This window comes from Columba livia, chromosome 8 (genome assembly GCF_036013475.1).
Source record: "Columba livia isolate bColLiv1 breed racing homer chromosome 8, bColLiv1.pat.W.v2, whole genome shotgun sequence".
Taxonomy (NCBI): Eukaryota; Metazoa; Chordata; class Aves; order Columbiformes; family Columbidae; genus Columba; species Columba livia.
In genome coordinates, this window is record NC_088609.1 from 8,545,850 (window position 1) to 8,560,187 (window position 14,338).

Sequence of the window (14,338 nt, forward strand, 5' to 3'; positions counted from 1 at the left end):
ACACAGGGGCAATGTGGATACAGGCTCCAGGGTGGCTGGTTCTGGTCCTGTGTTCTAGGTGACCTCTGTAACAATGTGAAGTGGCCTGATATTGTCCCAGTATGGGCCATCACTGAAAGTAGGTGCCTGAGATGGTCCAGGGACTGATACGTAGCATCTAAATGGTGGCTACACTGCAGGAGCTGGTGTGTGGGATTTCCAACATCTTTGGTTACGGTTGTTTCTAGTACTTTGGACTTGACCTATCCTCATAGGCATATAGCTTACTTTCAGATTTTTCATGGAAGAGGCTTGGGGTTGCCTGTACCATGGCTGGGAGAGAAGCATGTATGGGGAGGGATGGTTTCTGATCCATCGGGCACCGGAGACCCTGTCTCTCAGGGAAGAGCAGTGTCCATCCTCCACTAGGCAGAGACCCTGGGCCATGGCTGGTCTCAGAGAAGACGATCACACATGGTAGGCACTTCTGATCCACCTGTGCTTGGCAGTGACTGTGCTCTCCCCTTTGCCAGGGCAGTAGGTTTCCTGCTTTAAAGCCCATCCTTGAGGTTTTACCCTGTGTGGAGAGTCCTTGCTTAAGACTTGCTTCTTCCTTGTTTTTTGCTTCTCCCTTATTTGCATGCACCAAAAATAAAGGATATACTATTCCTGCAGCCACCTTCTCCAAGCATAGAGGGATGAGGCTGCCTTCAGGTCAGCAGGAGTGAGAAGTGCCGTGCTCAGCTCTTGGGTTGCGTCAGAAAGTCACTGCTGGAAATGAGAACTTAGTTCTGGGCACAGACTAGTAAGCAGGAGGTGGGGAGGTCCCTTGACAGTGGAGGGAGAGGATATGGCCCCAGGGTGCTCTGCAGTGGGAGGCTGTTAGGTGTCTGTCCCTGGCTTTTGGTAGATGTCTATCATGGTTCTACGCTGCCTGCTTTGTGAGAGACAAAGGGAGGGAAAAATCAGGGAATTTCCTGCAATGACTTGGATGCAAGACTTAGAATCTCTGTCCTGTATTGCACAGAATTCCAAATCTAGCCCATGGTAAGGCCATCAACTTGGAGACAGAGCAACAACGCTCTCAGTCATGCGATGGGCAGCGAGTATCTTCAAATCACTTAGCAAACCCAGGACTTGAATGGGACATTGCCATCAATGAGCTCCAAGCCAGCTCTCGTTGGATGGAGTCTTACGATCATCTTTTTTGAAGGATGGCAGGAGAAGGGAATCTGAAATGCAGCTTTTCAGCTTGGGCTCTTGCCAGGTTTTTTTTCACCTATGACTTTCCTGCCCTGGCTGCTTTGTGCACCAAGCAGCCATTCGTGTCCAGGGGAGATGACCTTTCCGAGAGGGGAGCCGGCTGGAAAAGCAGCTTCCTTCTGGGGAAAACCTCTCTTTGTTTGTTCTCCGATTTGAGGGCTTGGCCTGGGGCAGTTGAAATGGGACCCTTGTCCTCAAGAGGGGCTCTGGAGGCCCCCGGCTTCTCATTAGTAGATTCAGCTCATTCAAAGGACCCATTTCTTTTCAGCAAGGAGAATTCATATGCAAAACACCTCGCAGGAGCAGGAGGCAGATCCCAGCCCAACTGGCGTTCGGGGGGGGGTTTATGGCTGGACCTGTCCTAGGAGCAATCCCATCTTTTGTTTGCTGATTTGTTCCTGCAAGGCTTAGGGAGCCCCACCTCCACTCCATGCTCTGAGCTGGGACTTGTCTCCTGGCCTGACCAGCGCCAGGTCCGAGCCACCTCCCAGGATGGAGTCAATGGTTTACTCTGTCCCTCAGTGACAATTTGCCCTCTTGATGCTGCAGAAGGGTCTCTGGTCCATTAAACTCCAGCAAGGAGAAGGTGAGGTCCCAGCATGGCAGGTGCTGCTGTTGGAGATACCAAGGCTGAGCCCTGTGTTTAACCTCCTGTTGTTCTCATCACAACAGCAAAATGTGATTTCTTTGCCTTATGTTGTAACCTAGTGTTGGAAAAAAATCCCAAACGCGCTCCAGGAGGTGTGGGAAGGAACACATGTGTGTGTTTGTGTGATCCTTCTCCCCTCTGCTGCCTGTAATGCCAATTTACCATCCCAGCCACCGGCTTTTCTCCATGGCAGATGCTGCTCCCCTGAGCTAGGCCAGCTCGTGGTCAATTAGCTGGGTTACATCTTCTGCTTAAATCAGAGCCAGCAATAGAGCAGCGCTGAATCTTGCCCTGCTTTCCTTTATCTCCTGCTGCTGTGAGCAGCTGGAGGTCAGTCCTTGTCCCCGTCCCCCTGCCCATGGCAGGGGCTGGGGTGTGATGGAGAAGGCTGGGTAGCTGCGAACAATCTCTCCCTTACCATGTGATCAGTGCAGCAGGAGAATTTGGGATGTGCTGGGTTTGCCTATGCAGATAAGTGACTGATTACTCCTCACAGCTGTAACTGGAGCCTGCTAATCCTGCCCTGCTTAGGAAGGGGAAAACTGCTTAGTGAGATAAGCCAAGCGTGGGATTGCTCCAGCATCGTGGGATTGCTCCAGCATCGCTCCCCAGCATCAGCCTGCTTCGTGGCCAAACTGTGAGCCTGGCCTGGGGCTGTGTGGGGTGCTCAGAGGGATGGCGAGGGGACCGGTGTGCGGACAAAATTTGTCCATGTTCTTCCAAGGGAAGGGTGCCAGTAAGACAGGGTTGAAACCTCCATGCCCAGAGTTTGGCTCTGAGGTAATAGGTTGTTTGCAGAGTGTTATTAGGGGGCATTAAAGTTGATTTCCTTAATTAGGGGGAGTTGTGAGGGTTTCCTGCTCCATGGGACGTGGCAAAGGTGTGTTTGAAGCTGCTGTAGCTGGAAGAGGAGGGGGTGGTTTGTCCACCGGCAGGGTGGTTGGCTTGTTTTTAAAATTTCCAAGCAGTTCTAGCCTGCTTTCTGCTGCTAAACTGCCCCTGTTTAGTGATCTGCAAGGGTTCATGGTGCAAGAGGTTGCATTGGCTCTGGCTTCTGAGCGCTACCTGCCCCAAATTTCAGGTGTGAAAATTACAGCTGGGAGTTTTGCTGCTGAAGCCGATGGGAGTTGATCGCCAACCTGCAGTGAAGCATCCGCGAGTAGACACGGATGCTTGTGGCATCAGGACTGTAAAGACAAAAATAGAAAATATTTAAATTTGATCCGCAGTGCTTCATTCGACTGCAACACATCAATAACTGAGCATGCAGGGGTGGCGTCAAAAGTGTCCATACCTGGCTTGGCTATTAGCCAGGAGCTAAACTGATCAGCAGGAGGAAGACATGGGGAAGGACTGGAAAGATGAGCTCATTTGTGTTCATTCAGCTTCCCAGAGTCACATTTCTCGGGGAATCTGGTTTTCAGTAATCACCGCAACACTATGCCTTATTTTTGTGGAAAAGGCTATTTTAGATCCTTTTCCAGCTTAGGGGTGGGATTTTTGTTTTTCCCCCCACAATGTGTTAGTGATAATTTTCCAGACCTTTTGAGCATTTTGCTGCCAGATCTTCACTCGCTATGGCAACCCGTTTGGCATTTGGGATGGGGTTAGGAGAAAACTGGTGCAGAGTGTTTGCCAGCTCTATGAAATACGTGTCTCTCTTCTGCAGCTTCCGTGGCACATGCGAGCTGCATCCCCCCCAAGTGATGGAGAGCTGCTGCTGGGAACTGAGAAACTTCTTGGCATGTGATAAAGTCCCTTCTCCTGTTCCTCACACCCCAAAATTACAGTTTGAAGGCAGTTCAGACTGTTTTGGGGGGTGGATTCAGCAAATAGTTTAGCTTTTTCTGCTCTAGCATGTTGGGAAGTTAGCGTTTTCTAAAGCAGTTGGGTTGTTTTGAAATGAAACCAAATTTTGATGTAAAAAAGAAAAAAAAGCAGGAATGGGGAAACAGTAACATGAAATGGGAGGAGAAAATTTCATTTTTGATTCAGGAAACATTTTGAATTGATCTGATTCTGGATTGCAATGCATGTTCCCAGCACTGGTGGTAGGTAGGAGGGTCTTGGCGGAGGTGTCACTGCCCTGAGCATCTGATACTTCTGCTGTTGATCATGGCCTTGGTTGGGTCTCCAGTAGGGCTTGTTGTTGACCATGGCTGGAGTTGGCCTCTGGGGCCAGATGGACCATTACTCTGAACTGATGTGACTTGCTCCTCGTCTCTGTGAGATTACGTATTTTACCACAATTTTGTGTGCTTTATGGACTGAAGGAACACTTCTTCACCTTCTAGAGCATCTCTCACAAGATTGTTTAAGTGCTTCGCTTCCAAGCAACTCTGATGGACACTCCTGTGTTGGTAGAGGAGATGAGTTTGCAAGTGTCCAAGATGGGCTTGCATTGCTTATGCGTACAAGCCTCTGTCTTTATCTGTTGCTGGGATTTTTGTTTTGTTCTATGGCTTTAGACTGTGAAGATTTGTGACAGAAGTGGCCCATCGGTTTCATGATGTTCCTCCTTTTTCTGAGAAATAAATAAGTTAGATGCACAAAAAGTCGTTTTGCCAGCTGAAATTTTCCATGCCGCATCTCATGGCAGCCTGTTTTGGAAAATCTGAGCAAAAATCTGTTCATCCATTTGTAAGTTTTGGAAAGGTTGGAGCAAGGAGGGGAACTTTTATGTCAGTTGTAAGAAAAAAAAAACCAACAACTTCTCTTAATTCCCTCTTCATGGAAGGGTGTGTGTCGGTGTATTTGGAAATGCCAGTTTCCATTTATGTTGGAAATAGGTGTTTGTGTTTTGATGTTGATTTATGTAAACATGGTGAATATATCCAAGGGAGGTTTAAAACTCCCCTGTGATTACTTAATACTGGAGTCTTCCACCTTGGCTGCTTAGGCTGTTGATACCCATTGAAGGTGGACACCATATGCTTTGCCAAGAAGACATTTCTGTTGCCGTCTGTCAGGTGGGCCCTTGAACTGGCAGTGTGAAGACCCAGCCGGAGGTGCTTTAGGATCCTCCACAAAGCTCTGTGAGTTCGTTTATTCCTTCTGAGCACACAGGGTCTTGAAGGTGACTTTGTGTTTAAAGAGCAGATCCAAGACACTGGATTTTTCCTTTGTGTCTAGGGTTTGCTGTTGCAGGAGCAACTAGGCTGCAAATATACTTGCATGGAAAAAAAAACCCAGGAGTTTAGGTAGGAGCATGAGGCTTTTCTGCCCAAAGTCTGGGAAGAGCAGCTCAAACCCATGCCATCATGGATCAGCCAAGGAAGCAAACCCTAACTCTCATGATTTGGTTGTGACTACACGTGTGAGCACGAGGAGGATGCGGCCAGCCAGCCACAAGCCACTTAATGCAGAGCTGTCCTTTGATATAAGGCAGATAGGAATATTTTTATACCAGGTTCAGTGCTGTTGATCTTCAGCATTCACAAATGTAGACTCGGACGGAATATGGAGATCGGTTTAAAATAAGGTGATTAGTTACTGGTTTTGTTAGCAGGGACACTTGCTGGCCTCCTGGCTGTATTTTTACACCTGGAGATGTAAAAAAATTGTGTTTAAAGAAAACCGGTGAGCTCCTGGCGCCAGGACTGCATGAGCTCAAGCGATCATTGCGGATGGTGGTTAAATTTCAAAAGATCAGAAGAAAACTGATGTTCAGCGTGTGTTTCAGGGCCTGGCTGTGCCTTGCGAGGGTCTGTACAGGGGTTTCGGGGTTCCCAAGGAGGAGCTGCCATCCCCTTGTTGTCCGTGACAGGTCCAGGAAGGGATTTGTGTGGGACCTTGGGTGAGGTGTCCGTGCTTTGGTGGCAGATGAGCCTTGCTGGGGAAAGAGGCATCTTGTCGTGCTTGTGTCTGTGGGAGGGGACAGCCGGAGCAGCCCGCAGAGCTCCGCCAGCTGCATTGCCACGCCAGACATCTCCGATTTCCCCGCGGGAAACTCACACCAAAGGCAGCTCACAGCCCGACCGCCGTGGCAGAGCAATCGTCCACCTCTCTTAAAACTGCCGTTGGGTGGGTTGTTCCTCCCCCTCCCCAGTAAATCTTCGGCACAGTGGAGGCAGGAAAGAAAACCCTTCTGAAAATCACAACCTAATTACTCCCATCTGCTCCGGCACTGCTTCCCATTTCTGCCTGCCAGGATGCTTGTCTCCGATGCTAAGTAGCACATTATTTTCGATAAGTTGCAATCATTTACTTGAAATCTCCTTCTCCTTTAAAATGTCCCCCTGGAAAGGCAATTCGGCAAGTTGGGAATGGGCAGAAACAACCAGGAGGAAACCCGTCCTGAAGCAGCCCCGCTCGGGCAGGAGGGCAGCGTTCCTCCCGTACTCACCAAAACCACGCAGCAGTTTTCTCTTTAGGAGGGTGGGTTTGTTTGAACATCCAGACGGACCCTTGGCTGGTGGTGTCAGCAAATGGAGCTGGAGAGGAACTGTCAGCTTGTGTAGTTGGACGGGATCTTAACCAGCCGGTCACAGCAAATTTCACAGGACTGTGGTTTTGGCCACTGAAGTCAGCAGAGAGTCAAGGAACGCCGGTTCTGTGCAGCAAAGCCTCATGAGCGGCTGCGCTGCCTTTGGGGACCTCTCTCTTCATCATTGCAACCTGGACTGGCTTCATGTCATTCACTGCGTCTTCTTCCTCCGAGATGTCCCCATTGCATCCCTGGATGGGCAGTTCCCACCTTGCCTTAGCTTCTCCAGTGTCTTCTGCTTGGCCATACCCTCCTCCAGTGTCTCCTGCTTGATCTGTGACTTCCACCCCAGAAGTCCTGGCGGCACCTAACTGGGGATGAGCACACACACATGCAGCAGCATCCGAGGGGAGATAAAAGGATAAGGATCGGTGGGGAGTGCTGTACCATGGCAGCCTATGTCCTGTGTGAGTGGATATATCCCATGCTGGAGTCTGGCTGGGACAGGCCCCGGCTTCCCATAACTCCAGCTTGCAGACCCTGACTGCAATAGGATAAATTGCCCTTTCTAGAAGAAGCTTGGAGCAGCCTTTTCTGCTGTCGCTGCTGAGCCACAGTCTCCTGCTAAGCTGCTGCCATCACCCTCATTGTGTTTGATTGCCTTCATGATGTTGTTCTGCCTGTGTTGCCTACACACCTCTGATCTGTAGGGTTTGGAAGGGGTGGATAGCAAATTGTTGCTGAAGTGTTTTGGGATGGCCTGGTGAAGAGGCATGACTGTGTGCTCAGTTCTTGTGCTGAGCTGGCTCCACAGGTCCCTTTGGAAAAATGCTTCCAGGAAAATGTAGTAAATAGGGGAGGGGATGGTGGCATAGAGGACCAGGAGGAGACTGGTTACCCACCTTTTGAAGGCATATGGCAGCACCATCTCCAGCAAGGGCTGTTTTTGCTGCCCCTTGCCCCCCACTCTGGCTGTACATCAGGCTGCGTGGCTCCCCCACCTCGTGGGGACATCTGGCACGGGTACCATGGTGTGGGGACACAGACGTGTGGGGTGCTGGCTGTCTCGCGTGAGTGTGGGACTGGCTGCTCTGCAGGAGCTCCTCGGAGACACCCAGCTAGGTGGGAGACATCTTGGAGCACCTGAAAGCTTGGTCGACTTGATACCATTTTCCATCCTGCATCCCTGAATAGAAAGGGCACGTAAGGAGCCAGGGAGATATTTTCAGCTTAGTCTACTCACCTTGTTCTCGGAGGCCAGTCCCACCACCACCTCCCTGTGTCCTGCACCACAGCCAGACCAGGACTTAGAGATGTCCTCTGCACACTGTGACTGTGACACCTTGCTCAGGAGGGAGAAGGAGCAAGCATGTGAGCTGGGAGCCATTTCCCAGCTGCTAGAACAGGTCTCCATGACCCTGGTGGCATCTGTGACCAGACCGCAGGCTGGTGGCTCGGTGGTCCCCAGCTGCTCCTGCTGCTGGCGTTGGTGACAGTGACCCTGCCACAGCCACAAGCTGTGGGGCAGCCGTGCTCCTCTGTCCCCCTCCATGGTCAGCCAGGCAGCATTTTGGAGCAGTGATGAGGCACATGGCTTGGCTTTGCTTTTAAAACACATCCATATTTATATATTTGCATGTGTACATATATATATTTATATATTAAAATGCATTTTGAGGCAGTGAGGGCCGAGCGCCCTCTAGCGGCATTTGCTGTGGCTTCGGGAGCTGCCGAGCCAGCAGGAAGGCGGCCAAGGACAGAAAGTCTTGCATGAATTTTCCTCCCCCCAGCTGCCAGCCGCTATCTTGCTTTTTGTTCTTGCTTTTTATTTTTTCTCTCTTTAATCAGGAGCAGCAAATGGCGGGTCCTGGGGATGCCAGGACACGGGAGGGAGGGTCCCCGCAGCCCCTTGGCTCCAGCTCGCTGCCGGACCACCGAGGATCATTCCGCTGAATTTATTTTGTTTTAATTTGGTGGGAAAGCTGGCAGCCCGGGGAGAGCGGGGGCCTTTCGCCATCAGCTGCCCCAGCACTGCGGATTGTACCGCCTCACCCCAAGCCTCCCGGCCATCGGAGCGGGGGCCGCATCCCATCAAAGGGGATGTTTTGGGGTGTCGGAGCCACCAAGGAGCCTGGCACCACAGGCATCATGGCAGAATGGAGCTGGGGACGGCACCAGGAAGATAAAAAAGGAGCTTTAAAATAACCATTTTATCTTCTCTTGGGCTGAGCGCAGCCTTCTAGGGATAAACAGGCAGCATCAGTTCTGATTAGACACGTTGGCCTTTCCATTTATTTACTCCCCAGCGTTATGCTGAGCCCGGGCCGTCTCCACACGGTCCCCGGCTGGTTTCAGGTCTCCCATGCGGGGACACGTGTCCGTCCATCAGATGCTCGGGATGCGAATGCACCCAGCGGGCGCTGGGCCCTGCGTGTCGCACGGTCGCAAAGCTCACAGGTTATACAGTGCTCTTCATCGGGAAGCAGCTTTCTAAACATCAACTAATTAATCACTTGTGCCTACCTGTCAGGTCAATGATTCCTGAGATTCTTAATCTAAAAATATTTCCCTTTTGAAATCCAGATGCACCTGTTTTGGCAACTCTGCTTTTGATTTATTTATTTAGGGTTGTTTTTGTCATTTTTGGTTTTTAGTGCATGTGTTTTTTAGAGTTTGTGGTTTTGTTGTGTTTTTTCTTACCTGTGTTGCTTTCCATTTGTATTTGAGCTTTTGATGTGCTTTAATGTAGTCTTGGTTTTTTTTTTGTTTGGTTTCTGTTGGTTTTGTTGCGTTGGGGTATTTTGTTTGTTTGTTTTTCCTGGAAGAACAAGAATTTATTCTCTTTTTATTTATTTATTTTTTTATATAGCAAGTTTCTCCCCTGTTTCTCCCCCTTTCCTCTTCTCTTGTAAGGACTGTGGCTACTTTTACCCTCTTATTTCAGTCTGTGATCCCAAGCCATTCTCTGGGTGAAGCCTGAGCCGTGGGAGCCGCCCGCGGTGGGGGGGATGCCGGACCCGTCTCCTCAGGGCTCGGCAACTGGCACCCAGCTCCAAATTTGGCACCGTGCCCCCATCCCTCCATACAGAAACGAACCTCCCTGGCGTGGAATTATTTATTGTTATCTCATCTTACCGGCAAATTTACTGTTTTCTGTGTTTTCTTCCCACCTGTGTTGACAGTGAATGTTTTAATCACAAAAATGCCAATAAATGCCAGAGTCCTGAAGCTAGTGATGTCGGTAGAGTTTGAGGCTTAAAAGAAAAAAAGGCTCTTTTTAGTGTTAGCCAAACCTCTCAACAGGGTCTTTAACGTCAGTTTTATACTGATGACAGCTATATCCTTCTCTATCATATTTCAGGATGAAGAAGACTATACTCTGTGGTTTTTTAGCTGCTCTGGTTTTACTTCTTATTGCTAACTCATTTTAGATTTTTTTTTTTTTTTAATGATGGGGAAAATCACTTACTCTTGTTTGCGCTGCGGATTTGGGGAGTCAAATTCATCTTGGGTGCAAGCGGTTACAGCTTTATTAAAGTCCACACAACATTTCCCAGCTCTAGGAGTGCGTGAGTGTGTGCTTGGAGGCAGGGGTGGTATTTTATTTTATTTTATTTTGTTTTGTTTTGTTTATTTTGCAGCTGTGCACACCTGTGTTTGTGCATGCAGAAATCTTGGGTTACGCTTCTGTGTTCAAACACAGACCTTGGGGGGCACATAAGGCACCTCCATCCTTCACACCTGGGATGTGCCCCTTTGCCGAACCAGCCCGGAGTGGTCAGGATGCTCCCTGCCGTGTGTTTTTTCCAGGAAAGCCCTTGCAGGAGAAGAGGTTTTACTCAATGCAATAATTGAGGCGGGGAGTACAAAGAGGGGAGGAAAATTCTCTCCTTGGCAAGTCATTCCGGGAGGATTGATTTATTGTCGTGCCTTTTCTTAGTATGGTTTAGACTTCACTGGAATGACTGGATTCTTAAAAAGGAAAAAAAAAAGGCATTTTCTAAAGAATAAATTTTATTTCACACTTTATTGTTGGCTTGTTTGTCCACTGCATGGCTGAAAAAGTGGCCTTGCAAGCCCTCTCTGTCCGTCTTTAAATATGGGGAAACTGAGGCACGGTCAGCCCTGTAATCTCTTTGTCTACCTTTGCCATCTGGGCTTAATGGCTGATGCCAATGGTGCAAGATTAGGCTATAAATGACATGTTAGGTGACATGAGAGGACCCCTGGGCAAGCTGAGGTCTGGGCTAGAGACTCTGGACTTCCCATCCGGTGCTTGAATCAGGATTTGGTCTCTCTCACTTCTGGCAGCAAGAATGGGTGCATTTATTGTTTTTTCAGTTGGTGTTTCTAGCAGTTTTGCTGTGTATTTGAATGCAAAGTGTGGCATTCTGGGTTACCTGTGGGGTGAGCTCTCTGCCAATTCTGCCCTACTTCTTCCCCATGGGAAGGAGGGGAGCTGGAGAGGAGCTGTGCTTGGTGCCGAGCACATGGAGCATCAGGATGCTGCCTGCCTGTTGGGGTTCCCTTCAGAAAGGAAGAAAAACCCCAATGATGGGGACTGAGCCCCCACAATCCAACCTTAGGATGGGCATCTTTGGGATGAGTATCCCCTTCCCCGAGTTAAACCCCAGGTCCAACTCAGCCTTTCCTCTTTTGTGTCTCCTGCAGTGCTGAGCATCCGGGGGGCACAAGAAGAGGAGCCCACGGACCCCCAGCTGATGCGGTTAGACAACATGCTCCTGGCCGAGGGGGTAGCGGGCCCCGAAAAAGGAGGCGGCTCGGCCGCTGCTGCTGCCGCTGCCGCCGCATCGGGAGGAGCCGGCTCCGACAACTCGGTGGAGCACTCGGACTACAGAGCCAAACTCTCCCAGATCCGGCAGATCTACCACACGGAGCTGGAGAAGTACGAGCAGGTAACAGGCTCCTTCTTGGCGGTCGTGGTTTGGTGGGAGCCGGAGCAGCCGGGAGAGCTGCCATCCGGTGCCAGCGCCGCGGGGATGTGCACAGCCTGGGTCGCTACTGACATCTATTGTTAGGAGCGTACAGGCAAGTGCAAACTGTTGCTTGGTGTTGGAATGGAAACGTGCTTTTTCGAGGGTTGGGAGGGTTGGGGCTTTGCAGTGGAATGTGCCGCGAGAATAGGCTCAGCGTGGGTTGCCTTTTGATTTTTGCTTTTCGCTCCTCCCCTAATATAGTGCCAAAAATTTGTGCTATGAACGGGGAGTCCTCTTTGAGGTGCTGGCCTCAGTGCAGGCAGTTTTCTAAGCAAGGCTTGAATCAAAATCTTCTTTTAATATTTTTTCTGCTTGAAAAGTTCTTTTTCCAGAAAAAAAATAAAGAAACAAATGTCTTTTTTCTTGTGGTAAATTATTCTTATAAAAGGAAAAACTATTTGTGTCATGAATTCAGCTGTTGGCAACACTGACAATTGCATTAAAAGCTTCATAGACCAGCACTCAAAACCAGTTTCTTTCGAACACTCCCAGATATTTTGCAGACCTCTCTTGGCCACCACACGGCCTGCCCGTGTGATGAACGTGGTTTCTACCCTAAGGTTGTGGTTTGTAGAGTGTGAGCAAGAAAGCATCCCTTCCTTTTTGGGTGCAGGATGGGCTCTGTGGCCAGGAACCAGGCAGGGTTTCAGGTCTCTGGTTTAAGGTTTAGCCTTTGGTGGCTGGGGGATTTCAGTGGTTGCCTTCTCATGGCATCTGGCCACTGCCGTGGCAGCTCACTAGCAATTTTCCTTTAATGCTCTTTATTTCACGCCAAGAGAAGACGACTTGAAATTGCTTGGGTGTCTGGGAACAAAGAGGCGCCTGGCTGAGAGCTCCCATAGCCACTGCTCACCCCAGGAGATGGAGCTGTCAGCTGGAGATGGGCAGTCGGAAGGGCTCCTTGTTGGTTTGTGGGTGGGGATTCAGCTTGGAACGCTGGGGTGGGAGATAGTAAATCATGCCCATGTTGCCAGTCCACAAAATCTGTGTTTCTTTCCCATACTAGCCCCTTTTTCCCCATTATGGGATGGGACCTGGAGACGTTGTCCCTGAGCATCTGCTCATGTCCCAGGAGCGCCAAAGCTTCTTGAGCCATCAGTGCGCCAGTGCTCTTCTCAACTTGGTTTTCAGGGATTTATTCTAGAAATCAGAGGATCCTGTCGTGCCTGCAAGGTGGTCATGGGGATGTGGGATAGAGCAATGAAGTGAACTTTATCCAGCCTCAAAATCCCTCCCTTCTCCCCCGGCTCCCCTCGCTGCCCTGTCCTCACAGCACAGCATGGGGACAGCGAGAGCAGCCAGACAGTGCTGTGCCAGCAGCAAACTAATTGGGATTATTACCTGCTTGCCCTTACTTGTCAGGGCTCCTGCCTCACTCAGGCTTTAATTATTATCGTTATTTACTTCTTAACTGATGTGCTAACAGCACGGAGCAGGGCTGTGTCAATCTGGGAGCTGTGCCTGTGAAACACACGGGGTTCTGCAGGACACGTGGTGCTGGGGTCCAGCTGAGACAGTTGGAGGAAGGACAGAGGGTCAAAAGGTTCATGGTCCTCCTCAGATACATTTATAGCTTCTACAGTCCCATCCAGAAAAACAAGCTTTACATGAGTTCTAGGGCTGCCCCAGCTCCATCCATGATACCTGAGAGCAAAGAAATTGGCTCCTGCTTTTCTCAAATGGGTTTCTTTGGAGTCTCTCATGCTCTCTGCTTGGCAGATGGGAGAAATTTCTCTCTTGCTCGAGAGCCAGCATACCCTTGCTCTGGGTCTGCCCGAAAGAGCCCCAGCCACTGAGGCCTCCACTTGTGTCCCCTTCCTTAGCAGCGTTGTCCCTGTACTGTCCTTGACACCATCGAATGACCTTCCGATCCTGGGGCTTCTTTTGCTTTTCTTGCCATCCCAGGCATGCAACGAATTCACGACCCACGTGATGAACCTGCTGCGTGAGCAGAGCCGGACCCGACCTATCTCGCCAAAGGAGATAGAGCGGATGGTGAGCATCATCCACCGCAAGTTCAGCTCCATCCAGATGCAGTTGAAGCAAAGCACGTGTGAAGCCGTCATGATCCTGCGCTCCCGATTTCTGGACGCACGGTGAGTTCATCCCCCACAAACCTGTCTCCCCACCCACCATGCAGTATTGCTCAAGCCTGGGAGAGGCGTTTTGAGGTTCTGGACTGAATCCAGGTCCTTCTAAAGGGCAGTGTCTCCTGGTATTGAGCTGCAGAGGCTATTTACCTCCCTTACAGTTCAGTTGTCTGTGGCTCAGAAGGGAGGGGACAGCAGTTCAAGACATCCAGCCTCAGGCTTGGGGAGACTCCCAGCTGTACCTTGAGAACTGCACATTGCTGGCTTTGCTCTGGCAGAAGGAAATTCTGTGGCATTTTCCAGCAAACCTCTGTGGTGAAAATGTGCGCTTCACTTAGAAATGAAAGTTAACCCTCCAGCCCATCCTGTCCCCTCTAGGTTCCTATTCTTCTCCTTCTGTTTCCATTGTCCCAGATTTTCAGGGTGCAGTAGATATATTTCACTTCCCAAGCTGGTTACAGGGAGGCTGTGGCTTGGGATGGGGAGGAGAGGCAGCTGCACTGGGGTACGAGGGAAGAGGTAGCAAACAGAGTGCCCAGCCGTAAATGGAACAAACCTCCCCAAGGATGTATCTGTGGCTGCTTTCTCAGCACAGGGCTTTGCAGTGAGCAGCAGTAGCCAGGGCAGCCAGGTGTCAGGAGTCACCTTCCCATGTGGAAGAGCTTGGTGCCAGTTTAAAGACTGTTCTGTGAGCTGGAGGGTGCAGGGATCATTTGAGAAGGAGACTTAACTTGCTTTGGAAGGTGCTGAGAGAGGAGTTGCCAGCAAGGTGCAGATGAGAAGCTTCCTGGCCATGAGTCTCTTGCACCTCATGCTCCCAGGAGCAGGAGAAGGAGGGAGAGAAGTGGGGAAAGGGTATCTAAATATGCATTCCTATTCCTGGATCCCTGGCACTGATTCCCTTTCCTTTTCCTTCTGTTTCCCCCTTTCTTCA

At 50.1% G+C, this 14,338-nt stretch overlaps 1 protein-coding gene across 6 annotated transcripts in view; it reads left to right on the top strand.

Moving 5' to 3' along the window:
• Nucleotides 1-14,338, top strand: part of PBX1 (PBX homeobox 1) — a 126,149-nt gene that overhangs the window by 90,527 nt on the left and 21,284 nt on the right. For all 6 annotated transcript variants that reach the window (XM_013368914.3, XM_065071868.1, XM_013368920.3 and 3 more), the window contains 2 exons: nucleotides 10,989-11,233; nucleotides 13,220-13,410. In XM_013368914.3, the coding sequence (XP_013224368.2) occupies nucleotides 10,989-11,233; nucleotides 13,220-13,410 (436 nt within the window). The remainder of the gene's footprint in view (nucleotides 1-10,988; nucleotides 11,234-13,219; nucleotides 13,411-14,338) is intronic.